The 27,593-nt window shown below is 47.6% G+C and overlaps 1 protein-coding gene and 1 non-coding gene across 2 annotated transcripts in view; both read left to right on the forward strand.

The window, feature by feature from the left end:
* The first annotated feature begins 500 nt into the window (after window positions 1-500).
* Window positions 501-27,593, forward strand: part of MOCOS (molybdenum cofactor sulfurase) — a 55,634-nt gene continuing 28,541 nt past the window's right edge. Inside the window, exons 1-9 of the mRNA XM_060118705.1 lie at window positions 501-642; window positions 3,402-3,491; window positions 4,899-4,965; window positions 5,843-6,487; window positions 10,020-10,096; window positions 13,030-13,229; window positions 19,348-19,464; window positions 21,374-21,835; window positions 26,049-26,211. Coding sequence (XP_059974688.1) covers window positions 501-642; window positions 3,402-3,491; window positions 4,899-4,965; window positions 5,843-6,487; window positions 10,020-10,096; window positions 13,030-13,229; window positions 19,348-19,464; window positions 21,374-21,835; window positions 26,049-26,211 — 1,963 coding nt within the window. The remainder of the gene's footprint in view (window positions 643-3,401; window positions 3,492-4,898; window positions 4,966-5,842; window positions 6,488-10,019; window positions 10,097-13,029; window positions 13,230-19,347; window positions 19,465-21,373; window positions 21,836-26,048; window positions 26,212-27,593) is intronic.
* LOC132503372 (small nucleolar RNA SNORA20) lies at window positions 11,879-12,008 on the forward strand. Its single transcript, XR_009534611.1, has one exon. It is a non-coding gene; the product is annotated as a small nucleolar RNA SNORA20 (small nucleolar RNA).

Raw genomic sequence — 27,593 nt, forward strand, 5'->3', positions numbered from 1 at the left:
GGGGAGTCTCCTTGCAAACGCCCCGCCCCGCACACTGGGGTTCCTCCACGGAGAGCGAGGCTCCCCGGCGCTGCTCTGGGCTCGGGCCAGGGAGAGTCGGCGGGGAGGATCACCAGGTTCCAGGATGCCCAGCAGCAAAAAGCAATTCATTGCATCTTGCATCAGCCTCTCCGTGGTACCGTAAACGAGAACTTTGTGTTCCAAGGGTCTGGGGGTGTCTCCGTGGACTCCGTTGGAAAGCAGTTAAAAGAGACAACCACGGGCACTCCCACCCCCTGCCCCCAGGTGGGAAAAGGGCAGAAAGCAGTGAAACTCCGTGAGTCAGCGCGCCCGGGGCAAGCCCGGCCATCCGGGAAAGGCACCGCCCCTCGGCGGGGGCGCGGTGCCACTGGCTGGCCGGGAGGCGCGGCCGGGGCGCGGCGGGGCGGAGTCGCGGAGGGCGGGCCTCGGCGCTTCCCCGGCGCAGCCCGCTTGGACTGCGCGGCGCTCAGGCGTGGGTCATGGCTGGCGGGGCCGGGCAGCCGGGGGCCGAGCTGCTGGCCTTTGCGCAGTTCCTGGACTCGAGCCCGCAGCCTCTCGTCTACGGGTACGGCCGGCGCAGCCTGCATGAGCTCCGGGCGCGCGAGTTCGGCCGCCTGGCAGGTGAGACCGGCGGGGGCAGCTGCGCCGGGCCTGCCGGGAGGCCGTGGGGGACACGCGGTTTCTAGAACCGACGTGGAAGGAACTTTTGCTCCCGGCGGGAGCGGCGTTACCTCATTAGGGACCCATTTTGAATCGAAAGACCTGGAGGGATGTGTCCACGACCTCTCTTCGTGGACGCGGCTCCCTGAGGTACCACCTGCAACCCCAAGACTTCTTGCTCCTTAGACTTTCCAGGGATGTGGGACCAAAGCGGTCCTTTGCCACCCGTCTCCGCCCTCTGCGAATAGGGCTGAGGATTCTTTTTGCCTTCGCTTGCCACGAGACTCCCGGCTCTAAAGTTCCAACTGGAACTGGGGTTGCAAAATGCAGGAATGCCCGGTGGCCGTGACCGTTCGGGTGATTGCCCGGGGACGGGAGCGGTGCACGGGCGGCCAGCTCGCGGGGTTGAGACCGCGACTCTGCGGGCGCGCGGGTTGGGGGCCGAGGGGCTGCGGCCGCCGTGCAGGAGCTTCCCGAGGCTGCGCTCCAGACTCCGCTGGGGTGACTCCCAGCAGTTTGTATTTTCGAAGTCTCATTTTCCTCACTAGTGTAGGCAGAACAATGCCTCGGAAGTCCAGCTCTCTGGGGGACCTGAAGAATTAGCAAACCGTGCAATTTGAACTTTAAGTACAGGACGAGCCAGTACATTGGATGTGAGGACCGGGATCTTATCGTGCCTTCGAGTTCCGCAAGGCGGAGCAGGCAGGTTAAATTGGAAGACAAGCTTCATCTGGCCAGTGGTCCTCCCAGCCCATTGCTGCAGGGCGGGAGGGCGTTCCGCACCGGGTGGGGACTCATCCTTTTCCAGCAACCTTCTGTGAGGGGCTTCACCAAGCCTTAGAAGGGCGTGCTGTTTGAACTGGGAGGGGTGCCGGGTAAGTGGGCAGGTCGTGGCGCCGGGCACTGGGATTTGAGGTGTATTTATTCTGTCGTGGTGAACAGTTGGTGCCGCTTGCCTGCTTGTGGCAGAACAGCAACCATGATTTATGTTTCAGTTATCAGGTAGCTGACTTCAGCTCTTTGGGTCATTTTCTCATGTTCCGGAACGTGATTGTTTTTTCCCCCTTTGGGAGCTTTAAGGGCTGTGCCCTCCTCCTCGAGTGGCGCCGTCTGTACTTAAGGAGGGAAGCTCAAGGGAGGAGACAGGGGCCCTCTGGCGGCCTCTCTTCACTCCTTCCGCGATCTTCCTAGTTGCCCATTCACCTGCTGGAGACAGTGCTCGCTCTCTCTCTCTCTCTCTCTCTCTCTTTCCTTTTCTCTCAGACCACAGGTGCAGAGGACTTGAGAAAGTCTCCCCATTCTTTTGAAGCAAATCCCAGTAGCTGTTACCGTACAGTAGGTAATTATTTCAGCATCACTCCTCCTTAATCCCCTAATCCCCTCCAGCTCTCATCCCTCACACCCATCATTGGCTGACCTCTCCTCTCAACACTACCCTGGGAAAGTAGAAAGTAGATCCCTCCTTGTTTCATTCTTGTCTCTCAGAGAACAGCACCCTTTTTCTCAAATGTAAAGTTTAGATGTGATAGCCAGGATCCCAGGCTAGCCTTCAGTGCCCTTTTAACATCTACTGTAATTGTGATAGTGTTCTGTGATTATCTATCTACCTACCTACCTATCTACTATCTATCTCTCTCTCTCTCTCTCTAGTACAGTTTCCCAGCATTTCCTCTACATTATGGTTCAAGTAGACTTTGTGGACTATAAACTCACCCTTCCCGCTGCTGGGAGTCTAGGAACATATCCCCCTCTTTTTTTCACACAGAAACAAACAAACCAGAAAGAGGGCAGGGAAAAACAAGCAAACCAAACCACAATAACGTAAGATTCACCTCCTCTTTCTATCCCTGACCCCTACCCCCCACCGAAGTTTTCTTGCAGGTTTGAGAATTTGTCTGGTTAAGTGGTTGCTCTGGATAATTAAATGCTTAACCTTTAAGTGCTGAAATAGTTTGCATAACCCATTGGATGGGAATGTCCTTGTTTTGGTGAAGGGAGCATATTGATTACACAGTTGTGGTTCAAGTGGTTCTTAAAGCCTCTGGGTGCTGACTGATGGTCACTCACCCTGCATGGAACCAAGAACTGAAGGTGCATGAGCCAGAAGAGACCCTGGAATTCCCTTTCTTGAAGACCTAATGCCGATTGGTTTGGGGGTTGTTTGCCTACTTCTTCTAATAATGACACTAATGCTCCCCATGAGCGTCTCCCTGATGCTGGGTGGACAAAAGCCTTTCTTTTGATGTGGTACCTTTCTATTTCTGAATCTTTAGTAAACGAGAACATTATTTTAAAACTAATTTTTTTGGCTAGGTAATACATTTAACATAGCACCAAACTCAAAAGGTGTCAGAAGGGCTTCCCTGGTGGCGCAGTGGTTGAGAGTCCGCCTGCAGATGCAGGGGACGTGGGTTCATGCCCCGGTCCGGGAAGATCCCACATGCCGCGGAGCGGCTGGGCCCGGGAGCCATGGCCGCTGAGCCTGCGTGTCCGGAGCCTGTGCTCCACAACGGGAGAGGCCACAACAGTGAGAGGCCCGCATACCGAGAAAAAAAAAAAAATGAGCATGCATATCAAGAGGCTGGGAGAAATCAGTAGCCTGGTGTTACGTCTAAACACACCATATGGGCGCTGGTCAGGTTCACACAAACTAGATCTAGCTGAAATGAGTGGAATACCTCTGAAAAATAATCACAGCTTTATTTTGTGTTTTCTTTCAGGAACTGTCTATCTTGACCATGCAGGAGCCACGTTGTTCCCCCAGAGCCAGCTTACAAGCTTCACTAAAGATCTCATGGAAAATGTTTATGGTAAAGAAAAACACAGCATAACTGATTTTGCATTGAACATTAGCCAACTACATTCAGCTAATATATCTATGCTTAATAAAATGTCACATTAGCAGGCGGGGACAGTGCTGAACACACAAAGCTGAGTAAGCCCCGTGAGAGAGGGGGTCAGGCAAGCAAGCACCCAGGGTCAGTCCCTGTAGCACATGTGCTGCTGGGTGGGAGGGACTGCCTCAGGGACACACAGGTTACTTCCAGAAGAAGGGGTCAGTGGCAGGAAGGGCACAGGGTGCTGTGTTTGGTGGTGGGATGACCCTGTGGGACCAGCACAGTGCAGAGGGTGGGACAGCAGGAGGAACATTCATTCATTCATTCATTCGTTCACTCTGTAAATGTTTATTAAGCCACTCTGGTATTGGGGGCATGGTGCTGTAATGGGAACAAAGTAAATACAGTCCCTGCCTTCATGGACTATGGTCTAGTAAAGACAAGACCTCAATCAAGTGATCACCAAATAAATGTTAAAAAGAAAAAAAAAAAAAGAGAAGTAAAGTAGTGTAAAATGTAAATAAAGTAAATTATCAACTGAGCAAAGGGCTGTGACCAAAAGGCCCCGGACGCTATGGGGGTCTGTATCTGCAGAGTGATGGTGAGTTGGCAGCGTGAGTGTCACAGAAAGCTTCTACAGGAGTGGGGCGGATGCTAGAGGAGGAGCAGGAATTCACTCGGAAAAGAGGAGAGGGCAGATTAGGCAGAAGGAACAGCATGAGCCAAGACCCTGCGGTGGTTTCAGGAACCAGCCCAGAACCAGGGAGGGGAGGAGAGCGGTGGAGATGTGAATGGAGAACTGGGGAGGGGCCGCATACAGTTCACTTCTTCCGCCTGGTATGGGTTTTAGTATCTATAAAATACTTCAAAGGATATGGCCCAGAATATTATCTATAGCCCTTGAGGAGGAACTAAAGGTCCCGGACTTTGTTTAATGGCTAAACCATTATTATTTTGTCTTGCTTGACTTTTCCTTTCTTTCTGCATTTTCTCACTTCCCTGATTAAATTTACTGTTTGGAACTTGGGGAAGGCTGGGTCCTATGATATTTTTTTTGCTTAAATTTTGAGAAACTGAGGGAGACGATTTTGGAGGAACACAAAAGGAGAGACTATAGGGCTTCCCTGGTGGCACAGTGGTTGAAAGTCCGCCTGCCGATGCAGGGGACACGGGTTCGTGCCCCGGTCCGGGAAGATCCCACATGCCGCGGAGCGGCTGGGCCCGTGAGCCATGGCCGCTGAGCCTGCGCGTCCGGAGCCTGTGCTCCGCAACGGGAGAGGCCACAACAGTGAGAGGCCCGCGTACCGCTAAAAAAAAAAAAAAAAAAAAGAGAGAGACTATAAGTAGTGACCCAACTGCTTTGTCTTTGTAACCTGCCAGGTAATCCTCACAGCCAGAACATCAGCAGCAAGCTCACCCATGACACGGTGGAGCAGGTGCGCTACAGGTGAGCAGCAGAGGTGCCAACTTGTGTGACACCTGTGGGTGGATGGACTTCCTACCACCTGCCCACATCCCACAAAGCTTCTGAGTTGGTTTCAGGAAGATCACATTCAGCTAAATGGCCACACATGCGTGCTGATAACCATCAGGGTCAGAGGACAGGAAGGTGAGCCCGGGCAGGTGCAGAGCGGGGCCGACCAGAAGCACAGGTAGACACCTCTGAGGTGCCCAAGCTGTTGTGTGTGGCTCTGGCCTGGTGCCAGAGTTCCTGGGGGCCAGAGTGACCCAGGTTCCTAAGTCTTCTTTTCAGGGAGAAAAAAATACGCTTTCTCTGTTTTTTTTTCTTTTCGTATTTCAGATTTAGACATCTTGTTTTTGCAGTTTTCCCCCCTTTACTAATATTTGCACATAGCAAATTAATTAGTTTTTGGCAAATAATTTAGGTGGTACCTAAAGATATTTGAATCTATACAATTTCAAATTATTTCCAGTTTGAAAATGATACTCTTTTGCTATAGGGTTGCCCGTATTAAAAGCAATGTTAAACAAGTTGATGATTGAAAACTTGTTATGATAGAGCCAGACAGTAGACCAAGAAGGGGCGTTTTCAACTGAGTTTAAGGTAGTTGTGGATTTTTGTCTTCTCCATTTGGGGGTGGGGATTTGGGAGGCTGGGTGATTTTGCCGGTTTGCACCCATTTGCCATCTCTTCCCACAACTTCCTCTGCCCCGGTCCTAACTTCACAATGTGGCAATGCCTATCTGGCTTTTCCCTAGCTCTTAAGGTAGAGAGATGTCATATTTAGTTGAAATACAACCAGCTCCAAACATCTAACACTGGAGGGAAACCAAGGAGTTCCTTGATGCTGTGCTTCTTCCAGGATCCTGGCACACTTCCACACCTCCCCAGAGGACTACACTGTGATTTTCACGGCCGGGAGCACAGCTGCTCTTAAACTGGTGGCAGAGGCTTTCCCTTGGGTGTCCCCAGGCCCAGAAAACAGCGGGAGTCGCTTCTGTTACCTCACTGACAGCCACACGTCTGTGGTGGGCATGAGGGAGGTCACCGCGGCCATGAACATCACTTCCATCCCAGTCAGGCCAGAGGACATGTGGCTGGCGGAAGAACAGGATGCTACCGCCACCAGCGACCCCAACGGCCAGCCTCCGCATCTCTTCTGCTACCCAGCTCAGAGTAACTTTTCCGGGACCAGGTACCCCCTGTCCTGGATAGAAGAGGTCAAGTCTGGGCGGATGCACCCCGTGGGATGGCCTGGGAAGTGGTTCGTGCTGCTGGATGCGGCTGCCTACGTGGGCACCTCGCCTCTGGACCTGTCGGTTCACCGGGCCGACTTTGTCCCCCTCTCCTTCTATAAGATCTTCGGCTTCCCCACTGGCCTGGGCGCCCTGCTGGTGAATAGCCGCTCAGCTCCTCTGCTGAGGAAAACCTACTTTGGAGGAGGCACGGCCGCTGCATACCTTGCAGGAGAAGACTTTTATATCCCCAGAGAGTCGGTGGCTGAAAGGTAACCCGGCGATGGGAGTGGCGCTGGAGCTCAGCAAGGCTCGGGTCTGCCCTATGCCACCTGTAGGATGGTGCAAGGGAGGTGCTGGGTGGCAGGGCCCAGATCCGGGAGTCAGAGGTCAGCTGGAGCTGCCACAGGGGGCTGTGACCTCTGCCCTGTGTGTGGGCTTCTCCACAGCTGTGGGAGGATGAGAGCCTGCAGGGAAGGGCTGCGAGCAGAAGAGGTGAAGGCCTTCCAGGGAGTAAGGAGGATGGGCCCCAGGCCTTTTGCCACAGCACTGACATGAGGAGGCAGCGATTGAAGCAGTGATCTAAAAGGATGGTGCCCTTTGGAACAAGTGTGCATACATGTTGGCAGCAGCTGTATTCCAGCAACTAGTATTAGCTCAGCTTGGTGTCTAGTCAGCAAGAGGAACCAGTTAAATCAGAGGCCACCAGACTTGGGGGCACAGCTAACAGCAGCCTCTGTGAGCCTCCCAGGGGTTACCAAGGAAGTTTGAGGGCTGGCAGCTCCTTGCCTGGGTTTGTTGGTCTATGTGTCATTCTCAGGGTGCAGGGGCAGGCAGTGTGGCTTATGCCCAGGAATCCCCCAGATACCAGTGGCTAGGGCCCACAAGGTTGAAGGTATGAGAGGGTGAAAATAGCAGCTGACCCAGGGTTCTGCTGGGTCCAACAGTGGGAGATACCATGAGGTGGGGGCCAGGAGCTGGTCACTCTGCTGGTGCCTGAGAAGGCCCCGGGGCCTGTATGGGAAGGTGGCTCAGATCCCCCGCAGACCCAGGTGCAGACTCAAGGGTTCTGCAGGTAGGGGCATGGCCTCGGCAGTAGAGTCCTTGTCCAGAGTGTAGGTTCTGGAGCTGGACCCTTGGGGAGTGAATCCTGGCTCCACTGCACACTGTTTGTGGGAATAGGAGCCTGTGACTTGATCTCTGCGCCTCATGTTTTTTCTATAAAGTGCATCTCTAAAAGGATACAATTCCTTAGAGCTAATATAGGTGAAGCTCCAAGGTTGAGATGGCATCAATAGGCTATGAGGCTATCTGATGTCTCTTTCATTTAGGACTTCTCCATAGTTGCGTGATTCTAAAACAGGAAAGCTAATGTAAAACCTTGTGAAACCAAGTGTGATAACGTAGCATATAATATAACCAGGTGAGAAAAGAATGACAGGCACAACATCATGTAAATTAAAGGCAGAACAAAATGACAACCCAAACTTTATTTAGTCAGTAGGGGCACCTGAAGACCTAGAGGAGTGGGGCAGCTCATTACAGGCACGGCATGAGTGGGCTGGGCTGGGCCGGACCTCTTGTCTTCAATTTGGGTGAATCGCCTTATAGCAGGTGCTGCACCAAGATTCCCAGAAAGCTGAATGTGTTTATTTACCATTAGAAGCCTCATATTTTTCTTGTGAACCTAGGACTAGAGTTTGAGATTTGATACCGAACTCAAATGTTTCTTGAACATACATCTGAACCCTGTTCTTAATCTTTTCTGTTTTATAACCCAGTGAGAAACAACCCCTGATGGAAACAAAAAAACCTCCCTTTTCTCCTAAGAGTCTGTTCATTATTGATCAATCAATAATTATTTATTATTGATCAGTTAATAACAGAAGCCATTATTGCCTAATCGTGTTTAATTAATTAATTAATTAATTAATTAATTTTTTTGCGGTACGCGGGCCTCTCACTGTTGTGGCCTCTTCCGTTGTGGAGCACAGGCTCCGGACGCGCAGGCTCAGCGGCCATGGCTCATGGGCCCAGCCGCTCCGCGGCATGTGGGATCTTCCCAGACCGGGGCATGAACCCGTGTCCCCTGCATCGGCAGGCGGACTCTCAACCACTGCGCCACCAGGGAAGCCCCATGTTTAATTTATTAAGGAGTCATTAGTTACTAACTTATTAATGGTCAATTAATTATCAACTGATTCATTATTACTTCTAGATATCTATTAATTACCATTAGTTTTATAAGGATATTAACATTCTGGTAATGATATTTTGAGCAACTCTTATCCCTACAGTGTTAAAATACAAAGCACGGTATTTCTATTGAAAGCTTCAACTTGCGTAAGACTGCTGTTTGTCACCACCCTTTGTGGGATGCTTGCTGGAAACTCCTCGCTGTGCCCCAGGCTTCCCCCTCGCTAATGAAGCAGCCAGAGGCGTTTTATCAAAGCCTAGGCCCCATCCCGTCACTCCTCTCTGCTCAGAGCCCTCTGGCCCCTCGTCTCATGCAGGGTGAAGCCCTCTGACGTGCTCTCCTACCACCCTCCGCCTTGCTCTCTGGCTTCTGGCCTCACTGACCTCCTTGCTGTTCTGGCTCTACCTGCTCAGGGCCTTTGCTGCACCCTCTCCCTGGAACTCTGTTTCCCTCCAAAACTGTTTCAACAATGAGCAGTTTCCTTCGCTCCCTTAATTCCACTGGGTCTCTGCTCGAATGATCTCCCTCATAGAGGACTTCCCCTGACCATCTCAGCTAAAGCAGCCACCAGCCCTCCTGCTTAGGCAACTTCATTGCACTTGTCACCCCCTGGCTTGATGCTTATTTGGTTTCCCTGCGCGTTTGCTGTTCGTTACTCCTTGTTTCTGTGCCCTGTGAAGGCAGGGATCCTACCTGTCACGTTAACTGCTGTATCCTTAGCACCTAGAACAGTGCCGGCATGCAGTACATGAACAATAAAGATTTGATGAGGATTTTGTCTAAATGAATAATTATAAAATGCAAATATAATTATAATGATAGTCAGGAAGTTTATCGAGAGCCTTATAATAGCTGTGGTCCTATAGACTTCGGAATCATAGACTCTTGTTAAGAACCTCATGGCTGGGCTTCCCTGGTGGTGCAGTGGTTGAGAATCTACCTGCCAATGCAGGGGACATGGGTTCGAGCCCTGGTCTGGGAAGATCCCACATGCCGCGGAGCAGCTAGCCCCGTGAGCCACAATTACTGAGCCTGCGCGTCTGGAGCCTGTGCTCCTCAACAAGAGAGGCCGCAATAATGAGAGGCCCGAGCACCGCGATGAGGAGTGGCCCCCACTTGCCGCAACTAGAGAAAGCCCTCGCACAGAAACGAAGACCCAACACAGCCATAAATAAATAAATAAATAAAAAAAAAAAAAAAAAAAAGAACCTCATGGCTGCACAATTGATCTGACTGGATTGATGCCCTGTCAGTGGTGCTCTCTTGGGGTCAAGGGCAGCATTTCCAGAGCCCACAGCACTTGAGGTTTTGTCAAGTCTGAAGTCTTCCAAGGTGGTGACTGACTTTCAGGGCCCTTTATCACTACTGCCAGCCCATCCCAAGTAAGCTGCAGACCAGGTCAGGGCCAGAGGCAGCCTGCATGTCTCGGTGTGCATGGCCCTCTGTCTTGAGGAGGAGAGGGGAGAGCAGCATTGTATAAGGCAGCAGAGGCAAGATCTCCATAGAGTACGGCTAAGGCTAGAGTCAAAGCCTGGTTGTCACATACACGAAACGCACACGGAGGAGTTAGCCACAGCTTGACCTCATCCCCCTCACCACCATTACAGGTTTGAAGATGGCACCATCTCCTTCCTTGACGTGATAGCGCTAAAACATGGATTCGATGTCTTAGAGCGCCTCACAGGTCAGTGGACCTCTTTATCTGTGTGGAATTTGCTTCCTGTTGCCCGTGTCCTTGAGGGAGCCCTGGCCTGGGTGGGATTCAGATAAGGAGAGAGTCTGTGCAGGTGACCGGCACATGGCAGCTCTGCACTGATGCAGATGAAGCTGATTCTAAAGAACTTGCAGAAATGACTTCTGAGGCAAGAGCAAGAAACGGGACCTTTTCTTGGTCGGTTAAAAGAACATTTTAACAAGTGAGAGACATTCCAAATCCAGAGATTAATAACCTCACAGACGCAGAGGAGCCCTCCTTGGTCCCTGCACTGGGAATGCTTACAGATCCTGAGACCTTATTTAGCTCTTACCTTGCTGGGTCTTCCCACAGGGGAGCTTTGTGACGAGCCCCCTTTGCCCACGAAGGAGCTTATGCTCAGAGAGGTTGAATGACTTCCCCAGGACCAGGGAGCCGGGACCTGGGAGGGCTAGGGTTTAAACCCAGGCAATGCTAACGCCTAACCCTGAGTCCCCAAACACTATCTCTTCTGCCGGGCTTTGCAATGATACATGTTTTCATTTCTGACAAGTGGTTGGGGTGTGTGAGCAGGTGGGGGACATTCCCCACAGGCTAACACACAGATGGATGCCACTTCCCATCTTATGGGGCTTGGCACAAGGCACAAGGCTGGAAGAACCTCTGTCTGGTGAGCCATGACTCCTCACTCCTGCTGCACTCTGGACGCTCCTTTCAGAGACTAAGCTTCTAGAACGGGGTGACACTGCTTATACCGTCCACATGGGTATGGGGTTATGGTGAACCGGGGACGCGGCTTAGCAGTTAGGCAGCCCTTCCTCTCTCTCTCTCGTCATAATAAGGGGACCCTTAGGACCTTAGCCTAAGCCTAAAACTACAGGCAGACAGAATTCATAGGAGGGCTGTCGTGACAGTAAGGCAGGGAGGTGAGTGGGCATCATCCAGACAAAGAGGAGATGATCAAGATAGACATTGAGAAATGAGCACTTTCTCAAGGACAGATACTAGCAAGGTATCCAAACCACAAGTGAGAGGGTCCGATAGAGCCAGGGGCACCTCTGAAGGCAGATTGACAATATCAGCCCCACAGTAAGGCAAACCCTGATTTTTCCTACTTAATTAGGCTCTTTTGTGGAAAAAATTGTGGTGAAATCTATATAACATAAAATGTACCAGTTTGGCCATTTTAAAATATTCAATTCCGTGGCATTAAGTATATTCACATCGTTGAGCAGCCATCGCCACTATCCTTCTCCAGGACTTTCATCATCCCAAACTGAAAAAACAGTAACTCCCCATTTCCCCTCCCCCAGCCCCTAGTAACTTCCATTCTCCTTTCTGTTTCTATGAATTTGCCTATTCTAGGCACCTTACGTAAGAGGAATAATAAAATATTTGTCCTTTTGTGTCTGGCTTATTTCACTTTGCATAATGTTTTCAGGGTTCATCCATGTTATAGCAAGTATCCTTAACCGCTTTGTATAATGTTAAAATGATTTAGGGAACTTTCCTGGCGCTCCAGTGGTTGGGATGCAGAGCTTCCACTGCAGGGGGCGCAGGTTCGATCCCTGGTCGGGGAACCAGGATGCTGCATGCTGTGCGGTGTGGCCAAGAAACTAAAAAAAAAAAAAGATTTAAACATTAACGAAAACAAACAGCAACAGCAAAAAAGAGATACATTTAAAGACAAAATTGTACATTTTTGCAATCTGTTACCAAAGGGTCTAAATTATCTGAATGCTTAAGTAACATTTTTTTTTTAAAGGAAGATGACTTCCCATTTATTGGCTGCTATAGTCTTTCAATGCTATAAGCAGTTATACGCATGGGGTAAAATAATGTTGGGCCATTGTAAATTGAGGTGAAGTAACCATTTCATCTCTTCTCCATGGTCTAGACATTGCTTCCATGTCTAAATGTCCTGTGTAAGCAGGATTTCAAGGCACTTAGAGTGAATTTCTGCATGGACTTATTAAAGCATTGATTTAAGAATTTCATTGTTTTTAAAACAGCACTAAGGCTCATACCTCTGCATCAGTCATCTTACGTGGGGCAAATGATTTCATGTGTGACGAGGTGGAGGGCTTTTTACATGATACTCTTTGTGTAGTGAAGAGTTTTGGAGTCGAAATCTGTGGCTCTGGGTGAGGATGCTGTAGAAGCATCCCTTTCCATACACCTCAAAAACTACGCGCCAGCACGGGCTCCCGGGAACAGCTTGCTATTGCCGAGTTTGGAAGATCTCTTCTTGTTATTCCTAGTACTCTTGCAGTTAATGCTGCCCAAGACTCCACAGATCTGGTTGCAAAATTAAGAGCTTTTCATAATGAGGCTCAAGTTAACCCAGAATGCAAAAATCTAAAATGGATTGGCCTTGACTTGGTCAATGGTAAACCCCGAGACAACAAACAAGCAGGGGTGTTTGAACCAACCATAGTTAAAGTTAAGAGTTTGAAAGTTGCAACTGAAGCTGCAATCACCATTCTTCAAATTGATGATCTTATTAAATTATACCCAGAAAGCAAAGACAATAAGCATGGAGGTTATGAAGATGCTGTTCACTCTGGAGCCCTTGATGACTGATCTGATTTCTTTGACTTATGACAATGTTAGATGCAGTTTTCTTGCACCTCGAGTATTACATGTTAAAGTGCAAAAAGCTGGAAAAGAAAAAAAAAAAAGGAAGATGACAACAACAATTCCTATGGAAAAATTCCACAGAAGCAGCAGTGGTAAACTGTCGTTCAGTACCAATGACCTAATCATTTATCATGTGGGCAGTACCAGGAACTATTTACAAGTATTTAAAATCATTAATATGAGGTCCAAGTTTGCCAGTTATAATGATCTCATTTTCTTAAAAATGAGATAGTGAATTTTACATAAAGTTCATGATCCCCTTTTGTTTTCATAACTGTTTTGAGGTGGAATGGAGAACATCAGGCAGCACACCTTTACCCTGGTTCAGTACACCTACGCTGCCCTGTCCACCCTTCGGTACCCCAACGGAGCCCCTGTCGTGCAGATATACAGCGACTCTGAGTTCAGCAGCCCAGAGGTTCAGGGTCCGGTCATCAGCTTCAACATGCTCGATGACAATGGGAACATCATTGGTTACTCCCAGGTGGGTTTTCGTTTCATCTTGCTGACCTGTTCGCAACAGAATCACTCTTGTCGGGAGTTCTGAAGCCTTTCTGAGCCCTGAAATTTGCAGTCAAGGCCTCTGGGCCCTTGCAATAGCCATGATGAATCCTGTGCACTGTTGGAGAGGCCACTGGTCCTTCCTTAGAGGCTCTTTACTCTTGTTCTAACAAGCACGGCTATTTAGTTCTTCAGCCCTCCTTATTTAGCCACAGGTGATCAATTTCAAATGGGAAGAGAGAGAGGTCGAGTCTCTGATGGCAGTGGGAGGGGACAGCTGAAGCTTGCCAGCAAGGGAAGACACCCTAAAATAGTGTAGACAGAACAGCCTGTCTGATGTCATTTCATGTACAAATAGCTTGGTAGCCCCACTGATACATCAGATCATATCATAGTGTTACACAAAATTCTGTGCCTCTTACCACCATTTGTTTGCATGTTGCTTGGAATTCATAACTCTTTTTTTTTTAATGAAGTAGGAATGATGTCCTTAGTAGCACAAAAGCCCTTATGTCTGCCATAGTTCATCCATATTATGAGTTCAGAGGATTTGGTAGATTGGTTATAAAATAGTTTCTGTAGATACACCCTTTGTATGTATTTTCCCATGTAAACAATTCAGGTTTGGGAACTGCTTGGATCCTTACCACAGTTGAGTAAGCTGGTCACTGCCCAGTACATGAAGAAGTCTAGAGTCACACTGAGCACTCAGACATGGCACTAGGTGGTCAGCAGCTGGGCTGTCACACTCTGGGCATGGGGAGCCCAAGCCCTTCTCAGAGCCCGGGTTTCTAGAACTGCCGTGAGGAGCAGATTTGATCATCACATAAGTTTGGAAGATAGTGCTTGTCTTCCCTTGAAAGCCACTATCTCCGTACACCTTTGTCAAACCCGGAATTTCTCAAACAAAATCCATTTCTCAGGGAATCCTGTCCCCACTTCTGAATAGCCATAAACTTTCTGAGGAACCAACTTGAGAAATATTCTCTGGGGGAAATGTTGGTTCTCACTGGTGTCCAGGGGCCAACACTCTACAACCATAAGCTGTCTCTTGGGTGAGTTGACTGTGAAGACCCCAGCCCACACTGCCCCTCACTTACACAGCCCAGCACCACTCAGAAGCAGGCAATTTTTTTTTTAACTTTTTTTTTAAGGTAGAGTTTATTAATTAATTTATTTATTTTTGCTGTGTTGGGTCTTCGTTTCTGTGCAGACTCCAAACGCGCAGGCTCAGTAGTTGTGGCTCATGGGCCCAGTTGCTCCGCGGCATGTGGGATCATCCCAGACCAGGGCTCGAACCTGTGTCCCCTGCATTGGCAGGCAGATTCTCAACCACTGCGCCACCAGGGAAGCCCAGAAGCAGGCAATTTAAATGCTTCTGAGGAGTGGTGGAAAATGCATCGGGGCCAAAGGTTTGCCTTCTCAAATATGTTATTCTAGGTTATTGGTACAATAAGTTTCATTCTCAAACCTAAAATAAGTGTATTTTTTCAGGGGTGTGGAGGAGGGCAGACAAGCGACCATGAAGTGTGCTGTGGCAGGCATGTTACCGAACTCATGTTGGGCTGCTCACCACTCAAAAGCCAATAATCGAGGGGCAAGTGTCAGTAGAAAGGAAAGGTGCTTTATTCAGAAAAACTGGCAATCTGGGGAGAAAGTGGACTCATGTCCGGAGACCAACTCTGAAGATTCTGTTCAGCCATGACAATTTTTAAAGGGAAAAAGGGGAAAGAGTCTCAGTTAATCATTAAGGTAGGAGATCAGATTCTTCATCATTTTTCCATTGCATGCAGACCCACTGACTTCTGATCTTCATTTGGTACTGTCTTGCCCTCATGGTCCACCTGCAATTGGATGTTCTCTTGCCCCTGTTGTCCGCCTGCAAATTTGCTAACAGGGAAGCTGTTATTCTTTAACTACTTAATTAGAGAGTCAGTCATTCTTTAACTACTTAATTCTTCATTCTTACTCCTTTTAATCCAGGAAAGGAATCAACCGGTTAAGCAAGGCATTGTGTACATTCAGTAGAGCAGAAGTCCGGAGTTAGGTTAAATGTTACCTAGTGATCTCATTTTTACAATTAAGGTCTGTCTGAGGAAAACAGAAATGAACAAACAGAAAAGGGGCAAAAGAGCTGCTTACAAATCCCCACTATCAGACATCATTACATTTCTATGGGAATAGGAGTGAAGGTCCATCTTCTGTAACTGCTTCATGCTGAGAGAAGGTGTTGAGATCTTAGAGTGAAAGATGTCGACATGGGTCTGTAGCATCTCTTTGCTGACAATTTTAGTTGCCCGCTCACATATATGGGCAGAGCAAGCTACAGTTATTCCTATGCCCACAAAGATATAGATTATTACGAACAATAGCATTAATCCCATTCTTTCATCAGACACAGAGTCTGTGACTCTCTTGTCCTAATCTTTAACTGCTCAAGCCTTTTCTTTTGTGACTATGGGAGGCTTGGGAGACTTCAGTTTTTCTACAAATAAGAGGCAGCCTTTGTACTTGGCGGTGGGGGGCCCACAGGGTTCTGCTTGGCCCAAGCAGCGGTGAAAGAACCCCCCCCCTTTGCCCAGAGAAGCCTCAAGAGGAAGACTCCCCCTCCCACTCAGGGAGCCTATCTGGGTGCCTGGCTGACTTCACCAGGACCTTCATTCTCAAAGGCATCACACAGGATGAGTTTCTCCCTCTGTGCCTTTGTAGAGGAAGCTCATCCTATGAGTGGAGGCCGAGGCTGAGGCATGGCCAGCTGTCCCAGCCCAGGAGAATCTTGGGTTTTCCTGGGCTCCTTCACATGTGGGAATTCCACAGGGATTTGGGGGGGGCCTTCGGAAAAATCAGATGGCGTCATGGCTGGGTCTGGCTGTCCCTTTTTCAAGGGATGCGTGAAAGAATCGAGCCTTCTGTGAGAAGATTTTGGGTTCTTGTTTTTGACATCCAGGTCTCCGAATTTCATTCTCCCCTCTGTTGAAGTCAGTCTACCCAGTGGTTAAGAGGGTGGGTTCAGATTGGACTGCCTCTTGCTGGCTCTGGGAGCTTGGGTGAGTTATTGTAAGCTCCCCAAGTCTCCGTGAAATGGGGGTAATAATCTTCCCTGCTGATAGGTTGTCACGAGGATTAAATGGGTTACAATACACAGCCCCTTAGCACTGAGCTGGTATGAAGCAAGTGCTCTATTGCACTGTGGTCAGGCCGGTTTCTCACCCTCCCTGGATGCAGCGCTCATCCTGCCCCAGCAGCCAACTCCTTCACCTGGCTGGGCACTGGCCAAGCCTGTATGGGATTCCAAAGGTCTCAGGGTGAGAGGAGATGAAGTTGTGATGAGAAATTAGTATGAAGGGTAAGTGTGTTCAAAACAGCCTCTTCCACCCACATGCTCTTCTAGGTGGGGTCCCTGTCTCTTCCCCTTAGAATCTTGGCAGGTCTATGGCTCACTCATAACCAACAGAATGCTACAGAAGGTGACACTGCTTGGCTTTGGAGGCTGGGTCAGAAAAGGCCACGCAGCATCAGCATTGTTCCCTGGGGCATTCACTTTTGGAACCTCGAGTTACTGTGGTAAGGAGTTTTACGCTGAGCAGCCATGCTGTGAGGAAGCCAAAAGCAGGCATGATGGTGACTGTCTGCTTTGAGCCCTTCTGGCTTGGAGGCCAGACACATACATGAGAAGCTGAATCTCCAGGTGATTCCAACCCCAGACGTCATGTCGCTCCCAGCCTTCTAGTCTTCCCAGCTCAGACAAGCCATCTCCTCTGGGGCCTTTCTGAATTCCTGACCCCCCTGTAGCCATGAGCACAATAAAATGGTTATTGTTTTAGGCTGCCAAATTTGGGTGGCTTCTTTTGTGGCTGTGGTAGCTGGAATAGTGGATACGGGCTGGGTGGGGGAGACTTCTCATTCAGCTTGGCGAGAGTTGGGGTCAGGGAGTGAGGGGCTTTCCTAGGGGCTGCCCCTTGAATGGAGACCACCTGATCCTGGAGGTGGAGTAGGCCAGACCCAGTGGTGCCACCAGGTCTCACCTCAGAGAGCAGGGAACTCCTGGATTTCACCAGCAGAAGTGGCTTCTTTTCACTCTGACCGTCCAGGGGAGACGGCTAAAGGGAAGACACTGTGGTCCCCATAAGGGTGTGTGGGAGGTAACACCGCTGTGCTTGCCTAGCGGGGAGGCCAGGCTGACCACGTGGTGACCTGTGTCTGTGTCCCCCACCTGTACTTCCCAGGGAGAAAAGTTTCAAAGGCTTCTCTGACTGGGCAAGATGTGTTTGTTTCCTTGAATGCATTTAGGGCACTCCCCCAAGTTTAACCTGAGTCACCAGGGCTGAGGACCCACACTGGGCCCCCAGGCCCTTGGGGGAATGGAGCCCTGGACCCACAAACAGAGGAGCTGGGGTAAACATCCCTCGTGCCAGCTCACCTTTGAGCCTTGGGACTACGAATCACCTGTCTAGCTTCCATGGGACAGGAAAGAGCCTTGGAACTTCTGGATTGAATAGCAGTTAGTTCTGTGCTTCAACCCAAAGTCTGAGACACTATGAAAACAAATCGATAACACACAGTGTCAACACAGTAATGTTTGCAGCCTGGGCTGGGAGCTGAGGCAGAGCTGCTCTGACTGGTAGCTCTGCTAAGTCCTGCTCCGGGAATCTACCCGGTAGCAGAGGACGCCAAGGAGCTGCCCCACGTCCCAGCCGCCCTCAGATTTTATTTTTGTGAATCTCCCTTGAAACATGTGGGCTCTTTTTTCAAAGATTAATTTATTAAAAAAATTTTTAAACAATTGAGATATAACTGATGTATAACATTGTATTCGTTTTAGGTGTACAGTGGAGTGATTTGATGTATATGTATATTGCAAAATGATTACTACAGGTTTAGTTAACACCCATCACCACACATAGTTACAAATTTTTTTTCTTGTGATGACAACTTTCAGGACTTACTCTCTCAGCAGCTTTTACACGTGCAATACAGTGTTGTTAACTATAGTCACCACGCTGTACATTACATCCCCAGGACTTATTTATCTTATAACTAGAAGTTTGTATCTTTTGACCACCTTCACGACCCCCATCCCTTGCCTCTGGCAGTCACCAATCTGCTCTCAGTATCTATGAATTTTGATTTGATTCCACATGTAGGTGAGATCATACAGTATTTGTCTTTGTCTGACTTATTTCTTAGCAGTTTTCATTATGACTTAGCATATTTCATTATGACTTAGCATAATGCCCTCAAGGTCCATCCATGTAGTCACAGATGGCAGGATTTCCTTTTTTATAGCTGAATAATAATATTTATAAATCACATATTTTTTATCCATTCATCCTTTGATGGATACTTAAGTTGTTTCCATGTCTTGGCTAGTGCAAATACTGTAATGAACATGGGGGTGCAGATATCTTTTCAAGACAGTGATTTCATTTCCTTCGGATAAATACCCAGAGGTAGACTTGCTGGATCAAAGTTCCAGCAATTCGTTCTATTTAAAATTTTTTAAGGAACTTCCCTACTGTTTTCCATAGTTCCTCACCAGTTTACATTCCCACCAGCAGTGCACGAGGGTTCCCTTTTCTCCACATTCTCTCCACCTCCTGTTATTTGTTGTCTTTCTGATAATAGCTGTTCTAACAGGTGTGATATTAGATGCTAGCTATTAGATATTTGAGAGCTGATGTCATTGCAGTTTTGATTTACATTTTCCTAACAATTAGTGATATTGAGTACCTCTTCATGTACCTGTTGGGCATTTGTATGTCTTCTTTGGAAAAATGTCTGCTCATTTAAGAAATCAGATTGTTTGTTTTACATGTGAGCTCTTAACTTGGAGTTTGGTGTGAATTTGATATCCTTCACTTTTCTCAGGCATATGTTTATAACCCAACTGGATAAGATTTAATTATCAGTAACATTTTATAAAATGTGTTTAGTAAACCCACAATAGATCATGGCACTTTAGAGCAAAATTCCAAGCTCATATTTTCATTTTACTGTTAAGAAAGAGAGGTCCAAGTATGGATCTGAAACTCCTTCCCAGGCAATCAGAGTAAAACTGGACACTCCTAACACTGGTTCTGTGTCATATATTAAACCCGCAGGTGGATAAAATGGCCAGTCTTCACAACATCCACCTGCGAACCGGCTGCTTCTGTAACACTGGGGCCTGCCAGAGGCACCTGGGGATAAGTGATGAGATGGTCAAGAAGCATCTTAAGGTTGGTACTGGACTGTGTGGTCCAAACGCTGGCCAGCAAACCCCAATGGTGGTGCCTCTAACTTCATTAGAGGCTGGTCGTGTGTCTGGGGTCGGGGCTGGATCTGCGAGCTCATTTCTCTGAGCCCACCCTGTGAATGTGTAAAGAAAAAGGGGTCAATAAAAATAGAAAACAGTTCAAGATAGTATCTCTCTGGCAGTCATTTTTTAGTTTGAGGGCAAATATTTAGAGGCAGAAGAGGGTTTTTTGTTTTTTGTTTTCCAGAAGAGGGCTTTTAACAGGGGGCAAGCAAATGTGAAAATGTGCTTGTACATGCAGAGGGCCCTTAGCTAGTTCGGTCCTGCCAGAGTGAAATCTCCAAGCAGGAGGTAGCTCATGTCTGGGTTGCGTGGGGAGAGGAACTCTTCTACGGGGCATTCGGCATTTCTTGGGTCCCCTCTCTTCCTGTCTCTCCTCTGGGCTGAGGTTTGTCAGTTCAAGGTACAGCCTGTTTTGAACCATTTCATAAGAATGGTTTGAGTGGCAAAGAGCCCTTATTTATATCAGAATAGTTTCTAACAAGTTTCTTTTGGTTGCCACTAAATATTGAATATATTAAATCCCAACCACCTGTGAACAATGTTTTATTTAAAAAGGAGGGGAGTACTTCCCTGGTGGTCCAGTGATAAAGAATCCACCTTACAATGCAGGGGACGCAGGTTCCTGGTCAGGAAACTAAGATCCCACACGCTGCGGGGCAACTAAGCCCGCACGCCACAACTACTGAGCTCGCACGCCTCAACTAGAGCCCACGCGCTCTGGAGCCCATGCACAACAACTAGAGAGAGAAAACCCGCATGCCACAACTAGAGAGAAGCCCACGCACCACAATGAAATATCCTGCATGCCTCAATGAAGATCCTGCATGCCACAACTAAGACCTGATGCAGCCAAAAAAAAGAGAGAGAGAAGGGGGAATTCCCTGGCAGTCCAGTGGTTAAGTCTTGGTGCTTCCACTGCATGGGGCGTGGGTTTGATGCCTGGTCGGGGAACTAAGATCCCTCACGCCACATGGTGTGGTTAAAAAATAATAAAATAAAATAAAATAAAATAAATAGAAAGAGAGAGAAGGAGTCTCAGAACACAAACAAATGCAGTTCCAGATGTAATATTGATCCTGTGGAATGCCGTGGCCTCATCTCCTTGGGTGACTGACTTGGGTTCAGCTCTGGGGGAGGTAAGCAGCTGGAGCAGCGACCAACACCAGGCTGCCAGGCTTGGAGAGGCTTGGGGACGTCTTGCCTTTCTTTCACCACCTCCCGACCGGACACTCATGCTGCCTTTGGCTTTCATCCTGGCCGTGGGCCGGTTATTCATAGGGGCAGCACCCCTGTCTTGCCCTCTTGTCAAAGGGCAGCTGTCAGGGATGCAAACCTCCCTTTGGTTCTGAGAGAGACTAAAAGACATGGCCAGCAGGTGTTCCTCTCACTCAAGCCCTAGGTAGACCAAGGAGCTGACCCATCTGTGCTTCTGAAACTTTGGTCTGTCTTTTGATACCTCTGTGGGTGGGCACTGTGTGTGTGTTTCTGGTAAATGCTTTCCATGAATGATTTCTTTTAAACTTAAAAAAAAAATTTATTTATTTTTATTGAAGTATAGTTGATTTACAGTGTTGTATCTTTTAGACTTTTCAGTGGCCCCCTGAGATTGGTATAGATCCCAATTCACAGTTGAGCAAAGAGAGACGTCCAGAGAGTGAGTCCCTGTGCTTCTGGAACTATGCCTCAGGCACACGGCTCCTATTAGTGTTGTAGTTCTTTATTCCTGGGTTAACTTTATCTTATAAAATTAACAAAACTTGTTTTACAAAATGGTTCCACTTTATCCACGAGGAATGAGTCACTCTGGCTGACTTATTTCTTTATTCTAGGCTGGTCATGTCTGCGGTGATGATGTGGACCTCATAGATGGGCAGCCGACGGGATCTGTGAGGATTTCGTTTGGATACATGTCTACGCTTGAGGATGCCCAGGCCTTTCTCAGGTTCATCATAGCAACCCGACTGCGCCCGTCTCATGGCCAGCCTCACCCTCTGGCCACGCCTGGGGAGGCTGGAGCCCTGCCAGCAGACAGCGAGGCTCAGAACGCCGTGCCTGCCACCAGGGCCAGACGTAGTCCTTCACCTCAGGAAGATGCTTCCCCAGACTCCAGGGTTTGGGACAACTCACCCACCACTGTGGATGCTGTGAGTTTGCGCCCACCTCTGCTGGAGACCACCAGAACCCAGCAGACCCCTTCAGAGAAAGCTGCAGGCATCCCGGTTGGGGGCCTTGGGTCACACATCGTCACCAACCTTTTCCTCTACCCAATCAAATCCTGTGCCGCATTTGAGGTAAGGGTTTTAGTGGCAGCTAAAGAGATTGCTTCTTTTTTGTTTACTTTATGATGTTGTTTGATAAAGCAAAGAAGAAAGTTCAGGAAGTGAAGGAAAACATGCAGAAAATCAGAATCATAGTAGCCACTCTCATTCTGCCTTTCTTGGTTTGGGCTGACTTTTGACCATGGCTCTGCTTATGGGGACCCCTGAGAGGATCCTGTTTCTGGGTGTGACCACCTAGTTACTGTTGATAGTTAAGGATGTCACTTTCACTGAATGTGTGTGCACTGGCTCCCTGCTGAAGCATCGTACGTGCTTTGTTTCATTTGATCCTCAAAACAATAATATGAGGTGCTGGGTAATATCATCCCCATTTTATAGATATGGAGCCCGGGGGCTATTGAGATTAAGCACTTTGCCCAGGTCATGACCCCCTAATAAATGATAGAGCAAGGATTTGAATCCAGGTCTGCTGACTCCTTGGGTCCCTGCTCTCATGCATCTGTTCTGCTCAGCTCTCCCCGTGGAGGTGAACTACATAATGTCTGTAAACATGCTGGGCTGGTAGTCACTGGAGCTGGGAGCTAGAGACCAAGTCCCAGGGACACACATAGATCATAGAAAGACAGCCTCATAGAAAGTTCCCAGCCTCCTGAGCCTCTGAGGAGGTCCCAGCCTCCTGAGCCTCTGGGATGACAGGCTCCCTGGCTCCTGGTCGGACATACCATGGTCAAGGCTGTTTGTCGCCTGCATTTCGGACTGGTCACACAGGAGCCTGTCCTCCAACCTGAGACCATAAATAAGCAAGTTCACCTCCACTCCTGAATGGAGGCAGGTGAGGAGTATCAGGACTCTATTTTCACAGATGAGTCATGTCCCATAGAAGAGCCGCATTGCACAGATAGCGTAGCAGGAATTAGTGTTCCATTTTACAGACAAGGACACTGAAACTCAGTAGGTTTCCTTTTTTGCTAAAGGTCTTCTATCCATCTGCTCTTTCAGAAACTATACACTGAACACCTGCTACCTGCTGGGCCCTGGGCCTGCACTTGCTGTGCAGTGATGAGCAAAATGGAAACGGTTCCTTCTCTCAGGGTGTGCAGTATCTCAGAAGGGAAACAGACACTTTATGACACACACACACATATCTATGTATCTGTGTATCTATCTATCTATCATCTATCCATCCAACTCCATCATCTATCCATAGGCCATGCTTTCGTACTAATGCCTCCAATTCCAATCCAACACCACAAAGTTTATTTAGCCGTCCCCCCTTCTGCACTTGTAAATCCTGTGAGAACCCTAGCTCCCACTGTCCTCAGTGAATACTTATTTGCCCAACTCCTTCCGTAACCCAAAGCCCAGCTGCACCAGCTGAAAGCTCACCCCTCACATGCCAACACAGACACACTGGCTGAAAACTTGGCCCACACGAAGAAGAAGGACGCAGGAAGCCAGTAAATGATAGACATGTTCCAACAGATGGGTGTGAAGAACCGTGAAGGGTCTGAGAAACAGCCCGCCACAGTTTCATAGTTGCTGACAGAAGACATGAGATTCCTGGGTCAGAGACAAAGGACTTACTCACAACCCAGCACGCAGCATGAGCTTCACGGTGTGTTGCTTCTCTTTGTCCCCCAGGTCCCAAGACAGGGTCCAGAGGGGCCCAGGTGGATGCTGTGCTCATGTTCAGGAACCTCTAACTCAGGAAACCTGACTCTTTCATAATAGGATGCCAGCCAACCTGTGTAGTCTTCGATCACGGAGAAGCCATTACATTTATAATATTGGACTGTGAGCAAACCTGCCCTCTGCTCCAGAGGGTTGTAGAGCTGTTCACTATACAAATATCCTTGAAAAGGTAGTCTGGAACAAAAGGGCAGTTGTTGAAACAGGCATGCAGAAATGAGAAATCCATGGAGAAATGCCTCCCAATAATAGACTGTCTTCTAAAAAGTTATTTGTAATTCAAAACATGTTCTCCTATAGAAATAATGATTCAATGGTGGTTTCTGGGCCTAGCTACCATTATATAGACTATAGTATTGCTGAACTTGAGTGCTGTACTAGCAGAAGTGGCCATAGTCTGTGGGGAGAGGTCGGACACACAAGACAAGTGAAGGGCAGAGGTAAAGGGATTAACACCTGTGGATCATCTGATCTATTTCAGTTGCTTTACATTTTATATTTTGTTTTAATTTTCACTCAGTCCTATGAGAAATGATAATAATGTCCATTTTACACATGACAAAGCCATGGCTCAGGAAGGTTAGTTGTCCAAGGCTAATAACTAGCTGACGTGAGATTTAAGCCCAGGTTTGTCAGTCCTCAAAGTACTCTCCCCACTCCCACCCCACTGCACCACATTTCTGCGTCTTGGATGCAGGGCTTACCTTGCTTGAGGTTCAGTTTGCCTTGACACTGTTTCTTCTTGAGTTCTGCGCCCTCCCCCTGGGGCCCCCAGCTCCTCTCCTTCACTTTCCCTGATGCCTCAGTCTTCCCTCAGGTCCCTCCCAGCAGGACCCACCCCACAGTGCCCCTAGGTTAAAAATTGCTTTCCTTTCTTCATTACCCCCAACTGAAGTTTTCAGATTCCTTTGAGAAGTTGATTTGAGTGCTCAGAGGAAAATGACGGGATGGAACTGATTCACAATTAGTGTGTGAATGTTGGTCTCTTAATCGTAATACTATTTCAAAGCCATTGCTTGAGCTACACCCTTCTTTAACAGACAGCTGGCTCCAGAAGAGCCCTCACAGATGGAACTACTGCACCTGCCGCGCTGTAAGCAACTTGTGTAACTTGTGGACAAAACTCCTGCAAAGACCTGGTCCCATGTTATTGAAATTTCATTAGTTTTCCCCTGATGTTCTTTTTCTGTTCCAGATCCTATCCAGGACACCATATGACATTTAGTTCTTGTGTCTCCCTAGGCTCCTCTGGGCTGTACCAGTCTCTCAGACTTTCCTTGTTTTTATAACCTTGATACTTTGGGGGGTATCCATCAGGTATTTTTTAGAATATCCATCAGTTTGGGTTTGTCTGATGTCTTTCTGAGGATTAGACTGGGGTTATGGTTTGTTTTGGAAGTAGGACCACAGAAGTAAAGGGCTATTCTCATCGTATCATATTAGGGTACTGTCAGCATGACTTACCACTATTGACGTGAACCTGGAGCACCCGGTATTTGCCAGGTTTCTTCGCTGTAAAATTTCTCCTCTACTCTGTTCCCATGCTGTTCTCTTTGGAAGCAAGTCACTACGTGTAGCCCACACTTAAGGGGTAGGGAGTTATAGGGAGTTATGCTCCACTTTCTTGAGGAGGGAACACCTACATCAATTATTTGGGATTCCTCTGTATGAGGGATTTGACTTTTTCTATTTATTTATTTGGAATCATGGGTATTTATTTTATACTTTGGATTATAATTCAGTACTACATTATTATTATTATTACTATTCAATATTTTCCAGTTTTGGCCATTGGGAATGCTTTCAGTTGACTCCTGCGTCCCTTTGACATACCTCCATCATTTTGTTTTTTGAGCACTTCCTTACTTTTCTAGCACTACAGGGTGCTCCTGGCTCATCTTGTATATATTCTCTGACCCAGCCCTAGAATAAACCATTTCTCCAAGGAGTCCTGGTTCTTTTTATTGGAGAATGGTATTAAATGCAAGATCTGGGCACTGGGCATAATTTGTATTTTAATTTTGTAGAAATATGAAGAATTGAGGAAAACTTACACACTAAAGTGGATCAACTCAGGGACCATTCCAGTGTAGCCACAATTTGTGCAATAAGTCTGTAGTACCAGGATATATGCCTGTTCAGGCATCCACCACTGTGGAAGGACACACAGAAAGCAGGTGCAGTGGAGGCCTGTGGGGAGGGGAGTGGGACACAGACTGGGGCGGAGACTTACTTTTCAAGTACACTCTTATGCTCCCAGAATGTTGTACTGTGCACATGCATTACCTACTTAAAAAGCAGGTTGAAGTGGAGAAGGGTGCAAACTGGATCTGGAGGGTGAATGGAAGGTATCTCAATCCCAAAGTCTCCTTTGCATTGTCTTCTTTGTTTTACTTCCTTCTCTTCATCCCTTTTTTCCTTCAAGAGTCTGTGCTGAGTTTCTGAAGTCCTCTGCTTTTGTACAGCCACTGTGCAATAAATGCGAAGATGAGTTTTGAGGAGCCCTGGCTTAAAATACATTGACCTTTTTGTTTAGGTGACCAAGTGGCCTCTAGGAAATCAAGGGCTGCTGTACGACCGGAGCTGGATGGTTGTGAATCACAATGGTGTTTGCCTGAGTCAGAAGCAGGAACCCCGGCTCTGCCTGATCCAGCCCGTCATTGACCTGCAGCGAAGGATCATGGTCATCAAAGCCCAAGGTCTGGAAACTGGGTTCAGTTTTACAAAGCAGCTGTCAAGAGTAGCTTTTTTTCTCATAGGAAAGTAAAGTCATGGCTTTTCCTTTACCAAATATTAAAATAATCCAAAAGGAAGTGAAATGATGTCTAGAAGAGACAATGGAAAGTTTGTTCCTTTTGTGTTTTTGGGATTTCTTTGGGGGCAGATTTTGGGGAAGGGGTAAAGATCTGATGGTCCAATCAGAAAGTAAAGAGATATAGATATTGAAATTATATGTTGTCCTTTTACTTACATTCCTTTTAATTCCTTCACTCATCATATGTTCTGCTAGCTTTGATTCTTCCTTGTGGATTTTTTTTTTTTTTTTGGCAGCGCGGCTTGCGGGGTCTTAGTTCCCAGACCAGGATCGAACCTGGGTCCTCAGCAGTGAAAGTGTGGAGTCCTAACCACTGGACTACCAGGGAATTCCCCCTTGTGGATTTTTATTATGAACTAACACATATAAATTCATAGGCCAGCTCTGTCCAGTGGACCCTTATGTGATGATGGAAATCTTCAACATCTACATTATCCAGTTTGGTAGCCACCAGTCAGATGTGGCTACTGAGTGCATGAAATGTGACTAGCAGGACACTGGAACTATATTTTAATTTTATGTGATTCTAATTAATTTAAATTACCAAATGTGGCTAGTGGCTACAGTGTTGGACAGCACAAGTATAGAGAATACTATAATACGTACTTACAGCATCCAGTTTTAACAAACCTTCACATTTGGCCACATTTGCTTCAATTTCTCCTCCTCCTCTCCCTACTCCTCCCCAGTTCTCTTACCTCCCACTACCCCCCTCCTTTCTCCCTTCTCCGCTACCTCGTCCTCCTCCTCCTTCTTTTAAGACATAAAAACATTACAGATATAGCTGAAATTCCCTATGTACTTCTGCTTGGTCTCATTCCTTCTCCTTCCACACCCCACCTACCATGTATAGAATATTCCAATTTCCCTCCTAACTTATAGCTGTACTTTTGTGATATATCCCATTTCCATATATTCAATGATTATGTTTCTTGGCTGTAGGTGTTCTATTCTGTTCCAGTGGTTTATTTTTTCTTGAACCAATAAGCCAATGTTAATAACTATAGAATGAATTTTGATATCTGGTAGGGCATGTCCTTCTACCTCATGCTTCCAGATTGTCTTGGCTATTCTTGGCCTTTGTTCCCTCTATGAATTTCAACACATGCACAGATTTGTGTAGTCACTCCCATCATCAAGGTACAAAACAGTTCCATCATCCCAGAAAACTCCCTCATGCTATCCCTTTATAGTCTCTCTTCTCCCCACCCTTAACACCTGGCAATCAGAGATCTGTTCTCTATCACTATAGTTTTATTTTTTTGA

Source organism: Mesoplodon densirostris, chromosome 15 (genome assembly GCF_025265405.1).
Source record: "Mesoplodon densirostris isolate mMesDen1 chromosome 15, mMesDen1 primary haplotype, whole genome shotgun sequence".
In the NCBI taxonomy this organism is placed as follows: Eukaryota; Metazoa; Chordata; class Mammalia; order Artiodactyla; family Ziphiidae; genus Mesoplodon; species Mesoplodon densirostris.